Source organism: Odocoileus virginianus, chromosome 6 (assembly GCF_023699985.2).
Source record: "Odocoileus virginianus isolate 20LAN1187 ecotype Illinois chromosome 6, Ovbor_1.2, whole genome shotgun sequence".
NCBI lineage: Eukaryota > Metazoa > Chordata > Mammalia > Artiodactyla > Cervidae > Odocoileus > Odocoileus virginianus.
Genome location: NC_069679.1, coordinates 48,156,138 through 48,177,227, shown reverse-complemented (window position 1 = coordinate 48,177,227; position 21,090 = coordinate 48,156,138). Strand labels below are relative to the sequence as shown.

The 21,090-nt window shown below is 38.4% G+C and overlaps 2 protein-coding genes and 1 pseudogene across 5 annotated transcripts in view; 1 reads left to right on the top strand and 2 right to left on the bottom strand.

Annotated features, from left to right (window-relative positions):
* The window catches only part of USP8 (ubiquitin specific peptidase 8), a 48,844-nt gene extending 44,182 nt beyond the window's left edge, over positions 1-4,662 (top strand). For all 4 annotated transcript variants that reach the window (XM_020895845.2, XM_070469285.1, XM_020895843.2 and 1 more), the window contains 4 exons: positions 501-737; positions 1,457-1,599; positions 3,519-3,651; positions 3,818-4,662. In XM_020895845.2, the coding sequence (XP_020751504.2) occupies positions 501-737; positions 1,457-1,599; positions 3,519-3,651; positions 3,818-4,003 (699 nt within the window). In that variant the 3' untranslated portion in view covers positions 4,004-4,662. The remainder of the gene's footprint in view (positions 1-500; positions 738-1,456; positions 1,600-3,518; positions 3,652-3,817) is intronic.
* Positions 4,663-5,597: 935 nt separating this feature from the next.
* The window catches only part of USP50 (ubiquitin specific peptidase 50), a 17,156-nt gene continuing 1,663 nt past the window's right edge, over positions 5,598-21,090 (bottom strand). Inside the window, exons 2-7 of the mRNA XM_020895847.2 lie at positions 20,237-20,431; positions 19,806-20,001; positions 18,938-19,147; positions 17,518-17,660; positions 15,901-16,033; positions 5,598-5,876 (exon numbers count right to left, since the gene is read on the bottom strand). Coding sequence (XP_020751506.1) covers positions 5,685-5,876; positions 15,901-16,033; positions 17,518-17,660; positions 18,938-19,147; positions 19,806-20,001; positions 20,237-20,431 — 1,069 coding nt within the window. The 3' untranslated portion in view covers positions 5,598-5,684. The remainder of the gene's footprint in view (positions 5,877-15,900; positions 16,034-17,517; positions 17,661-18,937; positions 19,148-19,805; positions 20,002-20,236; positions 20,432-21,090) is intronic.
* LOC110138648 (large ribosomal subunit protein mL42 pseudogene) overlaps positions 20,343-21,090 on the bottom strand; it is a 14,482-nt pseudogene continuing 13,734 nt past the window's right edge.

The window sequence follows — 21,090 nt, the reverse complement described above, 5'->3', positions numbered from 1 at the left end:
AGCACCAAGCTCTCCCCTCTTTCAAATACTTTTGCTATCACCTTTCTTACCAGTGAACATAGACATACACATATAGACACACATATATGTGTATATGTATGTGTGTGAATATGAGTGTTGTTGTGTGTCTGTATGTGTATATGTGTATGAAGATAGTGTGTATCCATCCATGAGACTAGGACCAAAAAAATGACATCCAGTTGTAGCCCTAACTCCCAGCTGTATGTGGAATGTCTTCTCTTTTCAAAATCAGACTTTTCAGCTTTTTAAATATAAATTTATTAAGAAATTGAAACTAGTTACACCCTTTTGATAAAGTGGGTTTTGGTTTTTGGGGGAGATTTTTTTGATTAGAATTTTTTTGTAGCATCAAATTTTTTGATTAGAACTCCATTAATAAGTATTTCTAAATCTGCAAGATTTATATTGAATATACTTTCAATTTTATATTTAAATGTTGACTTTGAGATATTAATACAGAGTTTAAATCTTATTTTCAGGCTGATAATCGGAAGAGACATAAAGAAGAAAATAATGATCATCTCGATGACTTTAAAGCTGCAGAACATGCATGGCAGAAACACAAGCAGCTCAATGAATCTATCATTGTTGCACTTTTTCAGGGTCAATTCAAATCCACAGTACAGTGCCTCACCTGTCACAAAAAGTCTAGGACATTTGAGGCCTTCATGTATTTGTCTCTCCCACTAGCATCTACAAGTAAATGTACATTACAGGTAAATTAAGATTGAGAGAAAAAGATTTATTGAAGGAAAAAAATTTTTATATGCACATAAGAGTTGTACTTTACTTGGTAATTTATTTCTGCTCTTTATTCCTATAAACATTTTATAGGGTAAAACTCACAAAAAAACCTTTTAATTAGGCCTATGCAGATTAGAAGAAAGCGTGTGTTTTTAAAAGAAATTTTCCTTTTTAAAAAATATTTTCCTATTAAATATTCTTTTAGAATTGATAATGTTTTTCAAAGTCTGTATTGAAGTTTAATTTGGGAAACTGTATGTTGACTTTAATTCAGGTACACTTTTTATAAGAAATTGCTCTACATGAGGTATCAAATAAATATCCTGTTTTGCACACAACAGCAGTGTGATTTAGAGAGCTTGTTGACACTTTCAGTGTTAGCCTCTTGTTAGTCAGAACGTCCTGAGCCACCAGGTGGAAGCTGCCCCTTGATGCTCTCAGGACATGCAGACGTCTTCCCTCCTGGGTGGGCACAGCACCATCACCCTCCACACTTTGTCCCTATCACCTCCTCCCATCTGCTTCCTCAGTAGATCCTAACTCTGGAGTTGGGGGGTTGGGGTGGGCGTGGGAGAGCAGGAGCTGCTTTGTAAATAGTTTATTCCTCATGCCTGACAAAGTAACTTATTGAATAGATGCTCAGTAATAAAAAATAAGTTAACAAGTATCTACTACTTATTTTTGCCTCCAGGATTGCCTTAGGTTATTTTCCAAAGAAGAAAAACTCACAGATAACAACAGGTTTTACTGCAGTCATTGCAGAGCTCGTCGGGATTCCCTAAAAAAGATAGAAATCTGGAAGCTGCCACCTGTGCTTTTAGTGCATCTGAAACGGTAAAAGGGACACATTTTTCTGCCTGTTTAGTACTTTTTAGAGGAAAGATTCGATGTATTTTACTCTAAACTTTATTGTGCCGTCTGCTTAGGATGTATAACAAAGAAAGATTACCAGGTTAGGGTACTTCTAGGGCAATTAGCAGAGAAGGCAGTGACACCCCACTCCAGTACTCCTGCCTGGAAAATCCCATGGACGGAGGAGCCTGGTAGGCTACAGTCCATGGGGTCGCTAAAAGTCAGACACGACTGAGCGACTTCACTTTCACTTTTCACTTTCCACTTTCATGCATCGGAGAAGGAAATGGCAACGCACTCCAGTGTTCTTGCCTGGAGAATCCCAGGGACGGGGGAGCCTAGTGGGCTGCCGTCTATGGGATCGCAGAGTCGGACACGACTGAATCGACTTAGCAGCAGCAGAGAAATTAGGCATAAATGAAGAGGCTCTAGTTGACTTTAGTGTTTGCAATAACAGGGCAAAATGACAGCATCACTTTTTCCTGTAACTCTGTCTTTAAAAATCACTGAAACGGGAGGGAGGGATAGATTGGGAGTTTGAGATTGACACATACACACTGCTGTGTTTCAAAGAGATAACCAACCTACTGTATAGCACAGGGAACACTGTTCAGTATTCTGTGATAACCTAAATGGGAAAAGAATTTGAAAAACAATAGATACAAGTAAACTGAGTCACTTTGCTGTACACCTGAAACTAACACAACATTGTTAATCAATGATATTCCAATATAAAATAAAAATCTTTCACAAATCAGTGAAACAAAATTATTTTCAAATTATTGGAGATTCTTAGCCAGTTATTTATGTTAATTTCAACACTGATATATTCAGATTTCTTTTTTTTTTTTTCTTGGTCTTGCTTAATCTCACATTTCTTATGTAGATTTTCTACAAAAATTTATTACATTAGTTGTCCTTTTCTGCTTGTTGCAGATTGCAAAGTTATAAACATTCTACAAATGATTACACATTTGTTAAGATTTTTAGTGCTGTGTATTATTCTTGGAGAATATCTTAAAGTATAAATGGTTCAGAGTTCACTCTTTAAAAAATAATTTTGAAATAACCATATTACACCAACTAGTATTTTGGTGTTTAAAGAAGCAGTGTTAGGATAATGGAATGCCATTATTTCAGTCACTAGGCTGTGTGCATGCAGTTTCTGGCTCTAGTTTTTTCAAGTTCAGTTCAGTTGCTCAGTTGTGTCCAACTCTTTGTGACCCCATGAACCGCAGCATGCCAGGCCTCCCTGTCCATCACCAGCTCCTGGAGTTTACCCAAACTCATGTCCATCGATTCAACGATGCCATCCAACCATCTCATCCTCTGTCATCCCCTTCTCCTCCTGTCCCCAATCCTTCCCAGCATTAGGGTCTTTTCCAATGAGTCAGCTCTTCACATCAGGTGGCCAAAGTATTGGAGTTTCAGCTTCAACATCAGCCCATCCAATGAACACCCAGGAATGATATCCTTTAGGATGGACTGGTTGGATTTCAAACCAGAGTGGACTGGAGCCACTGTCTTGTTATTTCTCGGTACTTTGTGGTGATTAGCATTATAAATGGGGGTGTGAATAACTTCTTAGCTTTGTCAAAAGACTCATCTGATGGCTCTAGCTGGTCTATGGATTAAGGCACCAAGGTGTGGCTCTGTCTCTATCACTGTTTTTACCTGGGGCAAGACATTTATGTGCCTCAGTTTCATTTGTAAAACAGAAATGAAACCAAGTATTTTTAGACAGGTCCCTCCACTATTAAAATTCTAAGTGTGTGTTTGAAATAGATTTTATGTCTAAACATAAAAACTGTCTAAAACTCTGGATTGTTAATGAATGAATTGGGGTTCATTCTGATGTCTTGGGTCTGTCAGTATAACTGCTGTAATGTTTTGCTCTGCAGTTTTTCCTATGATGGCAGGTGGAAGCAAAAATTACAGACGTCTGTGGACTTTCCATTAGAAAATCTTGACTTGTCGCAGTATGTTATTGGCCCAAAGAACAATCTGAAGAAATACAACTTGTTTTCTGTTTCAGTAAGTATCTCACTGAACTACTTTTTCTTTCAAAGCAAACTAAAAAAAACAAGTTTCAGGTTGTTCCTTACCTCACAGGAAAGTAGGAATAACATTAAAGCTCTGAAATTATTGACATATTTTAAATAATTCAATTTGAATTGACTTTCTATCTTGTTTTGCACAGAATCACTACGGTGGGCTGGATGGTGGCCACTACACTGCCTATTGTAAAAATGCAGCAAGACAGCGGTGGTTTAAATTTGACGATCACGAGGTTTCTGATATTTCCATTTCTTCGGTGAAATCTTCAGCAGCTTATATCCTCTTTTATACGTCACTGGGACCACGAATAACTGATGTAGCCACATAAGGAAAAGTAGGTTTTAAGCTAGTTACCTTTTAACAGGCTGAGCAACACAACTCTTGAATTGCTTATAAAGATTCTGGATAGGCATCGCTGGCCATTTAAAGGACGTGTAGGACAATGAGAGCTGTGTTACTATACCATATACTTCTGGTCAGCACTATTATCAAAAAACTGACCAAGAACATTTAACAACTATTGCAGTAAGCATTCCTTACAGGTACCATTTATTTCAAAACAAGTTTTTTAGTTTGCTCCAAAGTTAAAATAATTAACTAGCTAAGCATTATTATTCTGCTGGTCTAAAAATCATTGTATCCTTTATTTTCCTATTCACTGTTATGGCCTTTTCACATTTCTAAATCCCAGCTTGATCTAATGAATACTCTAGAATGATGTAAAGCAGATAGGAATGTATGTGTATATATTTATTGCACACTTGCACATCAAATCAGTGTACATAGTATAATATGTGGTCCTTTTGTGAAGCCTAGAACTCAGAGGATTGCTTTTCCCCCCCTCCTTTTGGCCTATTCTGAGTAACTGCAGTGCTTTCTTAGGGACATGACAGGGCAAAGCTATTTTTTGTTGGCTTTGGGCTGTATTTGTGCACTAAATCTTTATTCTAAAAAAATAAATGGAAACTTTTCTTTAATTTTTTTAAATGAGAATTTTCATTTACACCTACATTAAAATCTTAATGAGAAAAATAATTAAAAACCCTGTAAGTGTTCTGTCTTTAATTTTATATTGTTAAACAGGACAGCAGAATTATAATTTATACACACCTTTATCCCAATACAGTGATTTAAAATTTAGTACACTTACTCTGTTGTATCACTTGATTCCACTCTTCCTTCACCTTGATCATGAACTGCATATAGAACTCATGATTCTCTCAAGAATTGAAAGTCAAAGTAGGATATAAAACCTTAACACCCAGGCAGACTTACTCTATCAAGAGTAGTAGAGTTCTTAGGATTAAGGTAAAAAGATGACAGCAAAGTGAACTGAATTATAAACCACATCTTTACAAACTGATGTATTAAAAGGGATAGAGGAGCATAGAATTTATCATTTACCTCAGGGACTTGGTTGTTACAGGTAAAGTCAATATAAACACTCCATATAAAAATAAGATTCTAAAGGTGCTCCTGAAAGATGTCGCCATTAGTGAATTCCCAAGAAGATGAAAGAATCGGTTTTGAATTGTGAAATGGACGACTTTTCATGTTCTACAATTAGTCTGAGTGACATAGCTTCTTGGCTAAATTATCAGAGCAATTAATATTTTCAAATCACAGAGCCACTTGAACAAAAGTTATTTTGGTTTAGCTCCATGAAGTATCTTTGGAAAATAATTTGTTGGATATATCTAATTATGAGATAATCTATGATAAAAATACACATTACTAAACACTGCACTTTGAAATATGCACACAGTACATAATCTGAGTGCTATAAAGGTCCCCATCTGTTAGTACTGCATCATTTTTTTGCTGCCTTTTTCAATGGGCTGGGACCCATGTTTGTTATAGACTTACCATGTAAAAGGTTGCATAATATGCCAGAAACATTTAAAAATGTCAGTGAATGCAAGTAAGTTGCAAGAGTTTTAATGACAAAGCAAAACGTAAGTACCAGGTTCTCACTGCTAGTTTTGCAATTTTCAGGAAACACCATTTTCTTAGCTCTTGCATTTTTGTCTAGGTATAGAAAAGGGCTGACAGCTGTAGAACAGGAGATATGCTGCAGCAGTTTGGACTGAAGTATCTGGAATCTCACTGACTCGTGTGTCATCAAAGCTGTACCAGGCCTGGGTCACTGAGTTCTTGCAGAAAGCAGTGTAGTGGCCACCATCCAGATCACCAAAATGGTTCTGGGGGAAAGAGGAACGTCAGACTTAGTGTTTACATTAAAATACTTAACTGTTACAGCCAAAAATGAAAATATTTTTAATAATTGTCCTTTATACTGGATTAAAAGGAAATGACAATTTTAAGTCAAATCATACATATATAGCCTGACTGCTCTATTTTTCATGTCATTGAAATGGTTATACATTATGTTCATTGACTATTTAATAGAATATGTTATGAAACAGGATAGTATTTGACAGCAGCTAGTATTTATCAGTTAATACTGAGCACCTACCATCAGTTCAGTTCAGTTGCTCAGTCATGTCTGACTCTTTGTGACCCTGTGGACTGCAGCACGCCAGGCTTCCCTGTCCATCACCAACTCCTGGAGCTTATTCAAACTCCTGTCCATTGAGTTGGTGATGCCATCCAACCATCTCATCCTCTGTCTTCCCCCTTCTCCTCCTGCCTTCAATCTTTCCCAGCATCAGGGTCTTTTCAAATCAGTTAGTTCTTTGCATCAGGTGACCAAAGTACTAGAGTTTCAGCTTCAACATCAGTCCTTCCAATGACTATTCAGGACTGATTTCCTTTAGGATGGACTGGTTGGATCTCCTTGCAGTCGAAGGGACTCTCAAGAGTCTTCTCCAACACCACAGTTCAAAAGCATCAGTTCTTTGACACTCGGCTTTCTTTATAGTCCAACTCTCACATCCATACATGACCACTGGAAAAACCATATTTTGACTAGATGAACCTTTGTTGGCAAAGTAATGTCTCTGGCTTTTTAATATGCTGTCTAGGTTGGTCATAACTTTCCTTTCAAGGAGCAAATGTCTTTTAATTTCACGGCTGCAGTCACCATCTGCAGTGATTTTGGAGCCTCCAAAAATAAAGTCTCTATTTCCATTGTTTCCCCATCTACTTGCCATGAAGTGATGAGACCGGATGCCATTATCTTAGTTTTCTGAACGTTGACCTTTAAGCCAATTTTTTCACTCTCCTCTTTCACTTTGAAGAGGCTCTTTAGTTCTTCACTTTCTGCCATGAGGGTGGTGTTAACTGCATACCTGTGGTTATTGATATTTCTCCCAGCAATCTTAATTCCAGCTTGTGCTTTATACAGCCCAGCATTTAATATGATGTACTCAGTTAAGTAAGCAGGGTGATAATATACAGCCTTGATATACTCTTTTCCCGATTTGGAACCAGTCTTGTTTTTCCATGTCCAGTTCTAACTGTTGCTTCTTGACTTGCATACAGATTTCTCAGGAGGCAGGTCAGGTGGTCTGGTATTCCCATCTCTTGAAGAATTTTCTACAGTTTGTTGTGATCCACACAGTCAAAGGATTTGGCGTAGTCAATAAAGCAGAAGTAAATGTTTTTCTGGAACTCTTGTGCTTTTCAATGATCCAGTGGATGTTGGCAATTTGATCTTTGGGTCCCCTGCCTTTTCTAAATCCAGCTTGAACATGTGGAAATTCATGGTTCACATATTGTTGAAGCCTGGCTTGGAGAATTTTGAGCATTACTTTGCTAGCATGTGAGGTGAATGTAATTGTGCAGTAGTTTGAACATGCTTTGGCATTGCCTTTCTTTGGGATTGGAATGAAAGCTGACCTTTTCCAGTCCTGTTGCCAGGTTCCAGGTATCTCTTGGGAGTCAAGACTTGCCTGTTACTCCAAGAGATACCTGGAGTCAAGAGCACCTACCATACACAGACTATTAAACATCAAAGGAAATTTTAAAATAGTAATCTCTCCTAAATGAGTTTATAGTGTAATTTTGAAGACAGGCATTAGACATGAAAAAAGACATTTAAAATGGCAACAAGACATAAAAGGACTGCATATTGTGACCACACAATTTGAGGGAGGTGCACAGAAACAGCTCCCTCAGTCATCCAAGGCCCAAAGAAGAACCTGTTCCATTCATCTTTCCAATCCCAGTAGAGGAATGTTTGAAACAAAGGCATTGGAGAACCTCACTTCTCAGAAGTAATATGGCATACAGCAGGAGTCAACAATATCTGGCCATGGGTCGGAGCCAGCCCACTGCCTGTTTCTGTATGGCTCGTGAATTAAGAATGCATTTATATTTTATATTTTTACATGGTTGAAAAAAGTTAAAAAAAAATATTTTGTGACGTGAAAGTTATATGAAATTCAAGTTTTTCAATGTCCTTAAATAGTTTTATGGGAATACAGCCATGCTCACTTGTTTATAAGTGGCTGCTTTCACACTGCAACAGTAAAGTTGAGTAGCGACTAGATACATGGCCTGCAAAGCATAAAATATTTATTGTCTAGCTTTTTACAGAATAAATTTGCTTGATCCCTGGGGTAGGTGGAGGAAAATGGATTTTTCTAGTCAATTCTGACTATGAATTCAGCTTTAATACTACACAATGACCTTAAGGAAATTGTTTAACCTTTCTGAGCTTTAACTGCCCTATCTTTTAAGACTGGGTAACGACACCTTGTCTTATATACAACTACTATTTCTCTGGTAGTGCAAGCACATAGGAGGTACTTTTTAAGTGTCCCCTTTGACCTTCATCTTCCTCACATTTCCCCTTACACACTAGAGAAATATCCCAAAGCTAACATTTAAAAGATTCAGGCTCTGGTCCTGATGTTGGCCATGTGACCTTAAGCTGAAACACTTAAATTTCCTTATTTATAAAATCGTGCCCAGAGACTTCCTGGTGGTCTAGTGGTTAAGACACTGTGCTCCCAATACAGGGGGGCCAGGTTCAATCCCTAGTCAGGGAACTAGATCCCACATGCTCCAACAAAGATTGAAGATCCCCAGGTCACAATTAAGACCCGGCACAGCCAAATAAGTAGGATAAATACTTAAAATGTCCATAATACTTTGATGTAATTTGATTGAGAAAAACAAAATGTCTGGTATGGATACAGATGATGTGTAATGTTCTAAAGTGACTAGAAAGATCATGGGTAGAATATGTTTTTTTTTTTTTTTTTAATCTTCTTGGATTTATTAAAAGTTTATATTTTATTGGAAAAATTTTTTGAAGCGACAGCTTATGTCTTGCTGATTTTTCTCCTGTTTTCCTATTCTCAGTTTCATTAATTTCTGCTATCAGTTTTGATGGCTTGCTGTAAAAAACAAACAAAAAACGAACATAGCAGTAGCAGGTGAAGCATCATTCTTGACTTCCGTTCCCAGTATTTTTGGCAAACAGCTAGCCTGAAAGCCTTAGTATGAAACTGTAAGGAATGCTGAATGAAACACGATAAATACCCATTGAAATATATGGCTAACTTTAAAGATGGTATAGTGAAAGTAATCTCAAGGGGCCAAGTATAGAGGAAATAAAAGATGAGTGTGATATATGGTTGATGCTGTGACTGTCTGGGAGTAAAGGCAGTTTTTGGACTCTGGAACCACTATGCTTGGATTTACAAGGCACTAGGGTTGGAGGTAAAGTCTTAAGTCCCTGCAAGGTGAGGCATTGGAATGAAATTCACACACATAGCTGCAACCTCTTAAAAGAGATTAACCCTCAATAACAGAACAAATGGGACTTCCCTGGTGGTCCAGTGGTTAAAAATCCACCTTGTAAGGGAACTAGGATCCTACATGCTGGCGGCCAACCAAGCCCAAAGGCTGCAACTACTGAGCCTGAGCTCTAGAGTCCGTGCACCACAACTACAGAGAAGCCCGTTGCTGCAACAAAAGATCCTGCAAGGCATGCTGCAACTAAGACCTGACACAGCTAAATAAATATTTATTTAAAAAAAAAGAATAAATGATGGGGGGGCGGGAATCTATCCTCCAGTGTTTAGCTTAGCTTAGGCCTCTGGGTACGAAGAAATTTCTAGAAATTTGTTACCACAGACCTGGCTTCTTTGAGGAATTAAAATTTAAACTGTTAATATCTGTGTGTGTCAGAATCCTGTGAATTTAATGTGAGGATGAGAATTATTTTGGGGTTGCTTGGCAAAAGAAAAGAGAATTACCTTCTAGATTGATGGACCTTAATTCAGGCTGCACAGGATAACCACACATTAAGAAAAAGAAGCCAGGGATGCTTCACTGGTGCAGTGAATATTCACAATTCAGTATTACAGCACACACAAGAAAACAATTCACCATGAATAAGAAAAGGCAATAAATAAGATTAAACTCCAAGCACTTTAGGTAATAGAGACTATACAGAAAGTATACAAACATTTAAGAACAGGAAGCAAACTTTGGAAACTTAAAAAGAACTTACAGAAATGATAAACTTGAATTTAAAAATTTCAAGTGTTGATAGTACATAGTACATAGAATTGAAGAGAGAATGAATACATTATACAGATGAAACTGAGGAAGTTCCCCTGAATGTAGTAGTGGCACGAAGTTGAAAGAGAACATTCAGTGTATACCTAGCAGACGTGCTAGAGAATAGAGCACAGGAACAAGGCATTACTGAAAGTGACAACGACTAGAAATGATTAAGGAAAGACATGAATCTTCAAATTTAGAAAATATGGTGAACCAAGGATAAATAAAAATAATACTGCAAGACAACAAAGTTTTAAAGGCAACAGGAAAAAATGATTATCCACAAAAGAATAACATGATGGCAGAACCCCACGACAGCCATATAAACCTGAAATAATAAGTTTTAAAACAATAAAAAGTAACTACATCCAGAATTTGCTCTCTAGTTAAAGCATTCAAGAATCAAAGTAAACAAAAGATTTTTTTCAGTCAGAGACTTAGACTTCAGGATAGCAGACTTGATGTAAAGTCCACTGAAGTATGTTCTACACAAATAAAATTGAGTACAAGTGGAAAAGTGATAACTAAGACAGCCTGAGGACTTCCCTGGTGGTCCAGTGGTTAAGAATCCACCTGCCAACACAGGGGATATGGGCTTGATCCCTGGTCTAGGAAAATTCCACATGCCTGTGGAGCAACTAATAAACCCATGTTCTGCCACAACTGAGAATGAATGCCAAAACTACTGAAGCCCGCATGCTCCAGAGCCTGTGCACTGCAACTATACCAGAGCCAATGAATCAAGAACTACTTAAGTCTGTGTGCTGCAACCACTGAAACTCATGCACCCTAGGACCTGTACTCTAAACAAGACAAATAACCACAATGAGAAGCCTGCGTACCACAATTACAGAGTAGCTCCTGCTCGCTGCAACTAGGAAAAGCCTGCAAGTAGCAGTGAAGACCTAGCCAAAAGTTTAAGAAAAAACAAAAAATTGATATATATATCTTTCAGTTATTAATTTTGTTAAAGCAGATAAGAACTTAAGAATATATACTTGAACACAACAAATTTTATTTAATGAACATATGGAACTCTGAACCTAATTTAAAAATTCTTTTCACACACACATAAAGCTAGTACAAAAAGCAAGTATCAACCCATACTATGAATGGATAATACTGGAGCATATTTTCTGATAAAAATGCAGTTAAGTTAGACATTAGAAATACAACTATATAAAATTATGTTTGGAATTTTTGAAATGCACCTCTAAATAACAATTTGATGGAAATCAAAGGAAGCTGAAGATGGGAAATAAAGACCAGAGGTCAATGAAATAGAACACAAAGAAATAATCAACAAAACCATAAGCTGGTTCTTTCAGATAACAAAACAGATAAACCACAGTGTTAAGGATAAACAAAGGGAGAAGTGAGAATTCAATTGTGTTGTTTAGTCCCTCAGTCGTGTCCAACCTTTTGCAACCCCATGAACTACAGCCCGCCAGGCTCCTGTGTCCATGGGATTTCCTAGGCAAGAATACTGGAGGGATTTCCATTTCCTTCTCCAAGAGATCTTCCTGACCCAGGGACAGAATCTCCTGCAAGCCCCCTGAATTGCAGGCAGAATCTTCTTTATTGCTGAGCCACTTGTAAACAATTTTCTGCTAATAAATTTGAAAATGCAAAAAAAAAAAAGGATTTTAAATATTCTTAAAACCATGTTAAAATAAAACAAAGCTTTTATAAGTTAAAACAGAGAAGTGTCTTCATGATCTTTGGGTAAAGCAAGTTATGGTATTTTCACACAATGGAATATTATACAGCAATGAAAATGAGTAAGCCACAATACATGCAATAATATGAATGAATGTTGCATAATTCTGAGTGAAAGAAGTCAGACACAAAAGAGTCCACACAGTAGGATTTCATTTCTGTAAAGCAGAAGAACTGGAAAAACCTGTCAGCAGCCAGTGGTCGCCTGGACTAGAAGGGGCCACACAGGCAGTTAGGGTACCGGTAATATTCTACTTGAACCATATTCTGGTTACACTGGCAGAACACTGGTTACCTTTTTGCAATTTTACTGAGTTTTACATTCATGGTTTCCATTTTTAGAAAACAGACCTGTGGACATAGGGAGGGGAGGGTGGGACAAAGCGGAGATTAGGGTTGACATATATACACTACCATGTATAAAATAGTGAGCTAGTGGGAAGTTGCTGCATAGCACTGAGGGTTCAGCTTGGTGCTCTGTGATAACCCAGATGGGTGATGGGGGGGGTGGGGTGGAAGGGAGCCCCGAGAAGGAGGGGATGTATGTATACACGTAGCTGATTTACTTTGTTGTACAACAGAAACTAGCACCACACTGTAAAGCAATTCTACTCTAATAAAAAAAATGAACTAACAGAAACTCCTGGATAGACTCACCATGGCTAAAGCAAACTGATCAAATATTTCAAAATCTACTCACCAAGAACAAAAATTCCAGGACCAGATAGTTTTTTTGTTTAATTATACCAGACTTTCAAGAAACAAGTTAATTTTATCTTATAGAGACTGTGCCAGAGAATAGAAAAGAATGGCAAACCTATTTTATGAGGCTAGAAACAGACTGATCCCTAAAACAAAAACAGAAAAGGCCAGTATGAGAAAGAAAGTTACAGGTTTCTTGATTGTGAAAATAGATATTAAAAATGTGAAAACAATTTTAGCAAAAAAAAATTAAGTAGAAAATGAATGTTGTTTGCTACGTTAATAAAGGAGAGATTCAGGTCAGTAATCTTCAAAATGTTATCTGGAAGAATAAAGTTTCATGTGTTAGCACATAACAATGCATTATACAAAGTTGTGAGAGCAAAATATTAGAAACAACCTAGATACAAAGAATTACTAAAAGCAGGTAAAATGTATGCACTAAAGCTAATCTAGCAATATGGATTAATATCACAAATATAAAGCTGAGGAAAAAGTTATAGAAGGATATGTAAGTTAATTATACTAGATTTATAAAACATGCAAAACAGACTATATCACACATACATGGGTGACAAAAGTATGAAAGAATGCATGGGATGTGCTTTGCTGTGCTAAGTCACTCAGTCGTGTCTGACTCTTTGCAACCCTATGGACTGTAGCCCGCCAGGCTCCTCTGTCCATGGGATTCTGTAGGCAAAAATACTGGAGTGGGTTGTCATACCCTTCTCCAGGGGACCTTCCCAACCCAGGAATTGAATCCATGTCTCTTAACACCTGTGTTGGCTGGCAGGTTCTTACCACTAGCACCATCTGGGAAGCCCTGCATGGAAGTAATTCCTTCCAAATTCAGGACCGTAGTTACAACTGAGAAAGGAGCAAAGTGGAGTTGTTAAAGACACACAGAGGCTTGATTTTTTTCCTACATTATTCTAGTCTTAACATCTGTGTGTGTACATATTATGTTTTCTTTGCCTGAAATATTTCGTAATTTTAAAGTTTTCCTAAAAACCAATCATTTGGAGAGGGCTGAAGGGGGTAATGCTGTTAGTGTATGATCACTATTTTCAAATATTTGAAGGATTTTCACATATAAGACATGTAAGGTAAAAGAAGGACAGGGAAGCCTGGTATGCTGCAGTCCATGGGGTTGCAAAGAGTCAGACACAGCTGAGTGGCTGAACAACAACACCACATATAAGAAATAAGAATGAGTTCTGCTTAGCTAACACATACGTACAAGCATTTGTTAACCAAGTCGTCACATACGTGTTAGCTGTGCTGTGTTCAGTTGTGTCCAACTCTTGCGACCCTATGGACTGTACCCCACCACACTCCTCTGTCCATGGCATTTTCCAGGCAAGAATACTGGAGTGGGTCACCATTTCCTTCTCTAGGGATCAAACCCACCCCTCTTGCGTCTCCTGCACTGGAAAGTGAACTCTTTAGCACTGCACCACCTGGGAAGCCCAAAGAATTTGGGCCCAATGTAGAGAGACAAGTTAACAGTCAGAGGCAGCATAACATAGTAGTGAGAGCAGGACAGCCTGCCTGGCTTCAGACCCTGGCTCTGCCCCTTGTAGACACTAGATTGGAGAAGATTATTTAACCTCTGTTCCTGTTTCCCATTCTGTAAGGTGGAGATGATAATAGTGCCCACGCCTCACAGGGCTATATAAGAATTAAATGATTGATTATTATAAAGTGCTTGGAACACTATCTGGTACATAGCAAGCACTATATGTTTGTAAAATCAAACAAATCTGGCAGATAAAGAACCTTCCTTGTAAAGCAGAGAGCTCTTTAAGGGTTTATTCGAAAGCTGGATAAATATCTGTTAAGGATGGTGTGGAGGCAATCCTTCCTTTTTGGGCCAGGGTTGAATACTTCTCAAACTTCAGTATGCATTCCAATCACATGGGGATCTTGCTAAAATGCAAGTTTCCAGTCAGTAAATGTGGGGTGAAGCCTGATCTTTCTTATTTCCATCAGGTATTTCCTGGGGAATGACACCTTGTGTAGCAGAGTTCTGGATGGCCTTTCCCCAGGACCATACATCACAGTTTCTAAGATGTTTAGCTCTTGTTTCTGATCAATCACCAATTTTCAGTAAATTCTAGGTATATTTCTTTCAAAATCAATTTTTGCCCTTCAATTAACTAATTTAACTATTATTAACTAAGTTAACAATTAACTAATTTGAACAAAGGATTAAGAATTTATAGGAAGTTTGGGTGACTCTTTTAATATTAAACATGTACCTTTTCATACTGCAGATAATTATCATACAAGTTTTTATAAATTCTCCTTCTGAATTTTTTATTTAAAGCAGAAACAGTTATAATGAGAAGTTAAAACAGTAAAATACAGAGGTGGGGCAATTCCTATTATCATTTTGGAAGTCACATTAGAGTCTATTATGATAGAGAAGAAAATGTCACTCTAGATTTCCAAATTGGCAAGTTAGAGAAGGAAAACCATATTAAAGGGCAGGATAAATTAGAAGAAGAATGTCAAGGATTAACATAAAAAGGATAAAGTAAAGAAGGATCTTTTTTAAGTTTGAAGTATGGTTCTCAGTTGAGAGATGTTAAAGAGAAAGACCAGTTTAAACAATATTTTATATTAATTCAACGATAAGCTTAATAGCAAATTACGACTTCAGCCCACCAGAAGACTCTGGTGAATCACACTGGGATCGAGTGGGAGCCTTGCCCATCTGACACTGGACACAATTGGACCTTCAAATTCAAGTGAAACCTGAATGTTCTGAAGAAGATAACACTGTGATCCAGAACAGAAACCAGGAGACGGCCTCATGCTTGGGGTGGGTTGATGTTCTGGGAAGTTGTAGAAGGTCTGGTCTGAATTATACTCCATGATTTCTTTCCTTATTAAGGGAATCCTCAATGATGACAGTTGATTCAGAGCCAATGGAATCCCCAGAATTTCTTCAGGACTGATGCTCACAGGTAGTGATTATGTTTGGGGGGCTTTCACCATAGAGAGGCTCATGATTATTCAACATAAAGCTACTGGAACCAACTTGTACTGCCCACTGCCCAGAGCACAGCTCACAAATGTCCCTAGATCTGAAATAGCCATGGAGTAGTGGGACAGTAAGGAGGAAGTGTAGAGGACATTGTATTCTTTCATTGCCCTACTGTTCAAGGTCAAAGCAGACAGTTTCCAGGCTCTCTATTTTGTTTTTAAAAGAACAGTACAGGAGAAGTCAGGGTGAGATAGGAGTAGTCATTCAAGCAAATAATTCTACAGTTTTCTTTAAACCTGTGTTACTTTATATAGTTTCAGCATTTTACTCACCACCACTGCACAGAGGTTATATTTAGAATGTTTCCGAAAAATTGGACAAATGTAAGGAGTAAGGTCCAAGTTAGTGAGCGGGTAGTGAATATCTGTCCTCAGTTTCCTTTTCATTGTACCCAGAATGTCAAACCTGGAGAGATAAAATAAATGTGTGAGATAGTGAGTTTGTAAACCACTCATGAATGAAGTCCACATACTTTCAGACGAGATCGGGTGCGTTCAGGGTGGTATGGCCGTAGACATCCACATACTTTCACAAGTTCATAGTTAAAATTAATTTCTTGCAAAGATTATCTGGTGCTGACCTTTACAAAAATTACTTTGTCTCATCTACATATATTTAGAATCTTCGCATCCACAAGCTTTGCCAAAATTGAGGCTGGAGTGGGCCAAGGGCCTGAGTTAAGGAATGAGAAGGATTAGAGTCAATCTAGCAGGAGGAAAAGAATGGAATTAAGGCCAGGATCAGCACTGGAGGAGTAGAAATCACACTGGTGGCTTCCTGAAGTCTTCCCTCCAGCAGATGCTGTTCACCCTAACCAAGCTGACTCTGCCTTTTCTTATCTTGATTTCCGCACACATTTTCCAGCTCTGAGGTTTTAACACATCTTTAATAAGATAAAACTTTGTGAAAATCTTGTCACATTTTCTAGGTGTTACATAGATCAGCAAATCTGAGGTCATATCAGAATCACCCCAAGAGCTTTTTAAAAAATACATTATGTTCATTTTGGAAAAATGGCTGATTTAGGTCTAGAGGAAGGAAATTACTGGATGAGCCTAAGATATTCTTGTGCCAGAAAGTAAAGAATCTTGTTTGCAAAACCTAAAGGAATATCAAGGGGAAATGTCAAAAAGTGGCACCAACTAGTGAAGATTTTAGGGTATATGGATACTCATTATATACCTTTTCAATGTTTCTGTATACATGAAACTTTTAAAAATAAAAACTGAGCCGGGGGTGGAGATTAAAAATTAAAATAGTGATGCTCAGATTCCAGTCAGACTTATGGGATTAGAATCTTCAAGGGTGAAGCCAGGGAATCTATTTTTAAAAAGCACTCAAAGTGAGTTCCAAAATGTCTATCAGTAGTTAAAAAGATAAAGAAAACATGATGGAGTATTACACAGCTGTAAAAAGGAATGAAATTCTGGTACACATCACTACAAGGATATCTGACCTTGGAAACATTATGCTAAGTGAAACAGGTCAGCAAAAAAGACAAATGTTGTGTGACTATACCTATGTTATACTTAAGTATCAGAATAGGCAAATTTACAGACAGAGAAAGCAGATTGGAGGTTATCAGAAGCTAAAGGGAAGAGGAGTGAGGGGTGGTTAATGGTTCCAGAGTTTCTGTAGAGGGTGACGAAAAAGTTTTGGAAATACTGACTGATATACAACACTGTGAATTGTAATGAATGCCAGTGAAATTGTACACTTAAAATGGCCAAAATGGCAAATTTTATTATGTATATTTTACCACAGATTTTAAAAAATTAATATACCCAACACCATCTGATTGAACACTTAAATGGGTGAAATTGCATGGTATGTGAGTTATATGTTAAAACTGTTCCAAAAATCTGCTCACAAAATGTTAAAATCCATACCTTTTTAGGTGAAAGACAATTGTTTTTGGCGCTTTGGAAATGGCGGCCCTCACCGCTGTTTCTTGCTTGGTTTCACAAAAGGAACAGTGAATCCGGTTGTTCCAGGTCAATGTGTCTTGTTGAAAAAAACATTGGAGACAGTCCTATTTTGTAAAAAAGCATTTGATGACCAAACTGGATCCATCGCAATCTGGGCTCCTGTCTGTATTAGAACTCTGAAAGAGCTGCAGAAACGTAATCCCTGGTGCTTTTCTCAAAGTCAAGTCCAAGAGATGCCAGCACCACAAGATGCAGCCTGGATAGAATCCACCTGGCAAAGGAGGTGCTGCTTTCTCACTTAGTTGCTGCAATGGATCCAAATGTCCATCTCATTTCTAATCTCTGAATCATCATTTTACTATTTCTGATTTGTTTCAGAATAATACCAAATATGCAATTTCCACTAACAAGTCAGGCTTTAAGTTATCTGTCTTATCACAAAAGTGATCTGGTGACTGAAAATGGCCATATCCCAGTATCTGGGGGTGGCCCATAATAAAGGCAGCAGAACAGAGAGAATCAGCTCTCATGCCCACAGGACACATCATCAACCAGCCAAGCCCCCTGCTCTGCAGACCACTGGCCTAAAGAGGAAGTGAGCACAGACTGCCAGTGCCTCATTTAGAGGCTTTGGAATTCATCTCCAGCAGGCTTTAGCAGTTTGATCTGAGAAAAAGTCCAGGTCTGAATAAGCAGAATTCTTTTCTCTAATTCTGGTATGTGAAAAAAGTTTTAGCAACAGATGTACTTTCATAATTTTGGATGAAAAATATTAATGTGTGTTTTTCTGCAAGGAAACTTACTGCTCCCTGCCTCCTAACAGCCACCTACCTTTTACTGACACCTCCCACCCCCCCAACCCCCCACCCACTCCCTGACCCTCCCCACTCCATTTACAGATTAACTTTTGGTATTACAATAAAGAAAATTCAGGAGGTAAACTAAGATACCATTCCATTCTATCTTCCCCCTCAAATTCCTCAGCTTTTGTCCAAATATAAGTGCTCAAGACTGAGTCAGATTCATTTCTATCTAGTTTCCAATCTGGACCTACAGAACTCTGGGTTGAAAAGGGGCCATAGAATTTTTATAAGTTTAAATTTCCTGTATGCACCAAGCCATCTCAATAGATTGACTAAAGCCCACTTATCTATTTTACAGTGTGGCTGTTTCACTGAGCGTCATCAGAGTTACAGCTGAATTCATAGTAACTTTTGGCTGTATGTCACTTTTCTACAAAACACTGTCATCATGGGCTTCCAATTTTTTTTAGTTATAAAGTGGCTCCCCTTATACTAGAAAATATAGGAAACAGTGCTGAGAAAATCCAGGGCTGGGGCAGAGAGAGACAAAAGAAGTCTCCAAGAGTAAGAATTCTTACCTGAAGAGAGCACTCGTATTCGGATGGAATGGGGAGGGAGATGACAGTGAAAACTTCGTTCTTGTAGGTGCAGTTCTCACACTTTAAACATATGATGCTATAACTGAGCTGCCCTTCAAACAGCCGGGTGATGATGGAGGACTCATTGGCGATCATCCTCCTGCAGCATCTTGGAGTGGATTTTTTTTCATATGATTTTCTCCAGTGGTACTAATCAAGGGACAAATTCATGCCAAATCAACTACTGTTTATCAAAGTTGTTTTAATACAATGACCTGATTTTTCTATCAGAATGCTACCCAAAACTTTAGTTCTGGATTCAGATAATAAATAGAATAAGATTTTAAGAGTATATAATAGGTATGATTTCTGATAATTCATTGATTTGCCTCTTTAAGTTGAGGATGAGGACACCCTAACCCTGGTAAAACCCATGTCCATGGTGCCACAAGCTGACAGCCAATGATAATGTGATATCAGGCTCTAGAGGCAGGTTTTCCTGGGAAAAGGGTAAGCTGCAAACTGGCTTCTGGTCATGCAAGTTTATCTAGCAGTAAGATAAAGGAATTGGATCTTTCTTCCAGTCCCTTCAGGTTATATTCTATAGCCTCCTACTGTTAGAAAAAAAAAGTTTCTTAAAGAGCAAATGTTAAAACTTCTAAGACAGCCCAATTGTGTTAGGCTTGTAGCCTGATGTGAATCTAGCTGATGCCCAGGAACAGCATTTCCGGGAGCATGTTCTGACTGTCCAATGATTCTACAGCCTCAGCGAAATGTTCTAAAGGCACTATGCTTTCAGTCGGTTCTGCTTTGGCAGCTTCTTTCATCACACCTCCTACCCACATCTCCTACCATTAATTCTACCTACCTTTTTCAGAGCTTCATGAAGTTCATTCAGGACATAAATCAAGAATTCCTGAGCATCTTGCTGTGTCTTTTTCATAAATACTGGGTAGAGGTTGCCAAGAGCTGACCGAAATATTTCTGGTGAGACACAGTCAGAGTCTCCAAGCCACATGTCTGTCATCACATATGCAAAGGCAGTGGCAACCTCACTGCAGTCCCTAAGAAGGAGGGGAGATGTTTCTGGCTGATCATGTGGCATCAGACCCCAAGCTTCATTCATTTCTTGGCTGACCTTCTCATTTTACTCACCCTAGAAACAGGATCTGGGGTGCTGCAGCCTCTACTAACTGGTTTAGCCCTTTCCAGAAGGTCCCTTCCCTAACCTCCCTTCTCCCACTCCCTGTTGGAGAACAGGGGTGGGGGCCAGGCCACAGGTAAGGCAAATGGTCTTACTTTTGAAGAGAGTTAATGTACTTTCCCGAGAGAAAGTATTCCACCAGTGGTGAGATGCTGCAGAGGCACTGTAAGATGGCGTTCATGTAGCATGTGTTGCCCAGGTTCCGCAGGCCTGTCACCCCCTGGAAATGGGGCTGGTTCTCTTCAGCCTCGTTAACTGGGCACGGGTCATAGTGATCTGCGCACTCTGCACTGTGTTGGTGCCACGTGGAAAGAAAGGAAAGCATTTTGAAGAAACAAAATATGCACAAATGAAATCAGGCCCTCTCAGCCTCATGACACAAAAAAAGAGTTCTTCATAAGACTTCTACCAAATACATTCCCTATCAAAGACTGAAGTATTTGGACTTGTAAAACTGTGCTACTTGGCTCAGGACTCTCTGAACAGTGAAAGTTAAGTCGCTCAGTTGTGTCAGACTCTTTGCGGCCCCATGGACTGTAGTCTACCAGGCTCCTCCGTCCATGGGATTTTCCAGGCAAGAATACTGGAGTGGGTTGCCATTTCCTTCTCCAGGAGATCTTCCGGAACTAGGGATTGAACCCAGGTTTCCCATACTGTTGGCAGATGCTTTACCATCTGAGCCACCAGGGAACTCTGGACTGTGCCTGCAGCCAAATAAACAAGAGATAAAATTTCTTCCTAAAACCAAAGCTAGAGGACAGAAAATACTGCCCTTTCAGAGTCCTAGAACCTGCTAAAAATGCAGACTTTCTTTCTAAATACCATTTACATTTTTGCTGGACAAGTAATTTATTATTACTAGTAATAATAATAATAGATAGCAGTTAATAATAATGATGGAGAAGGAAATGGCAACCCACTCCAGTATTCTTGCCTGAGAAATCCCATA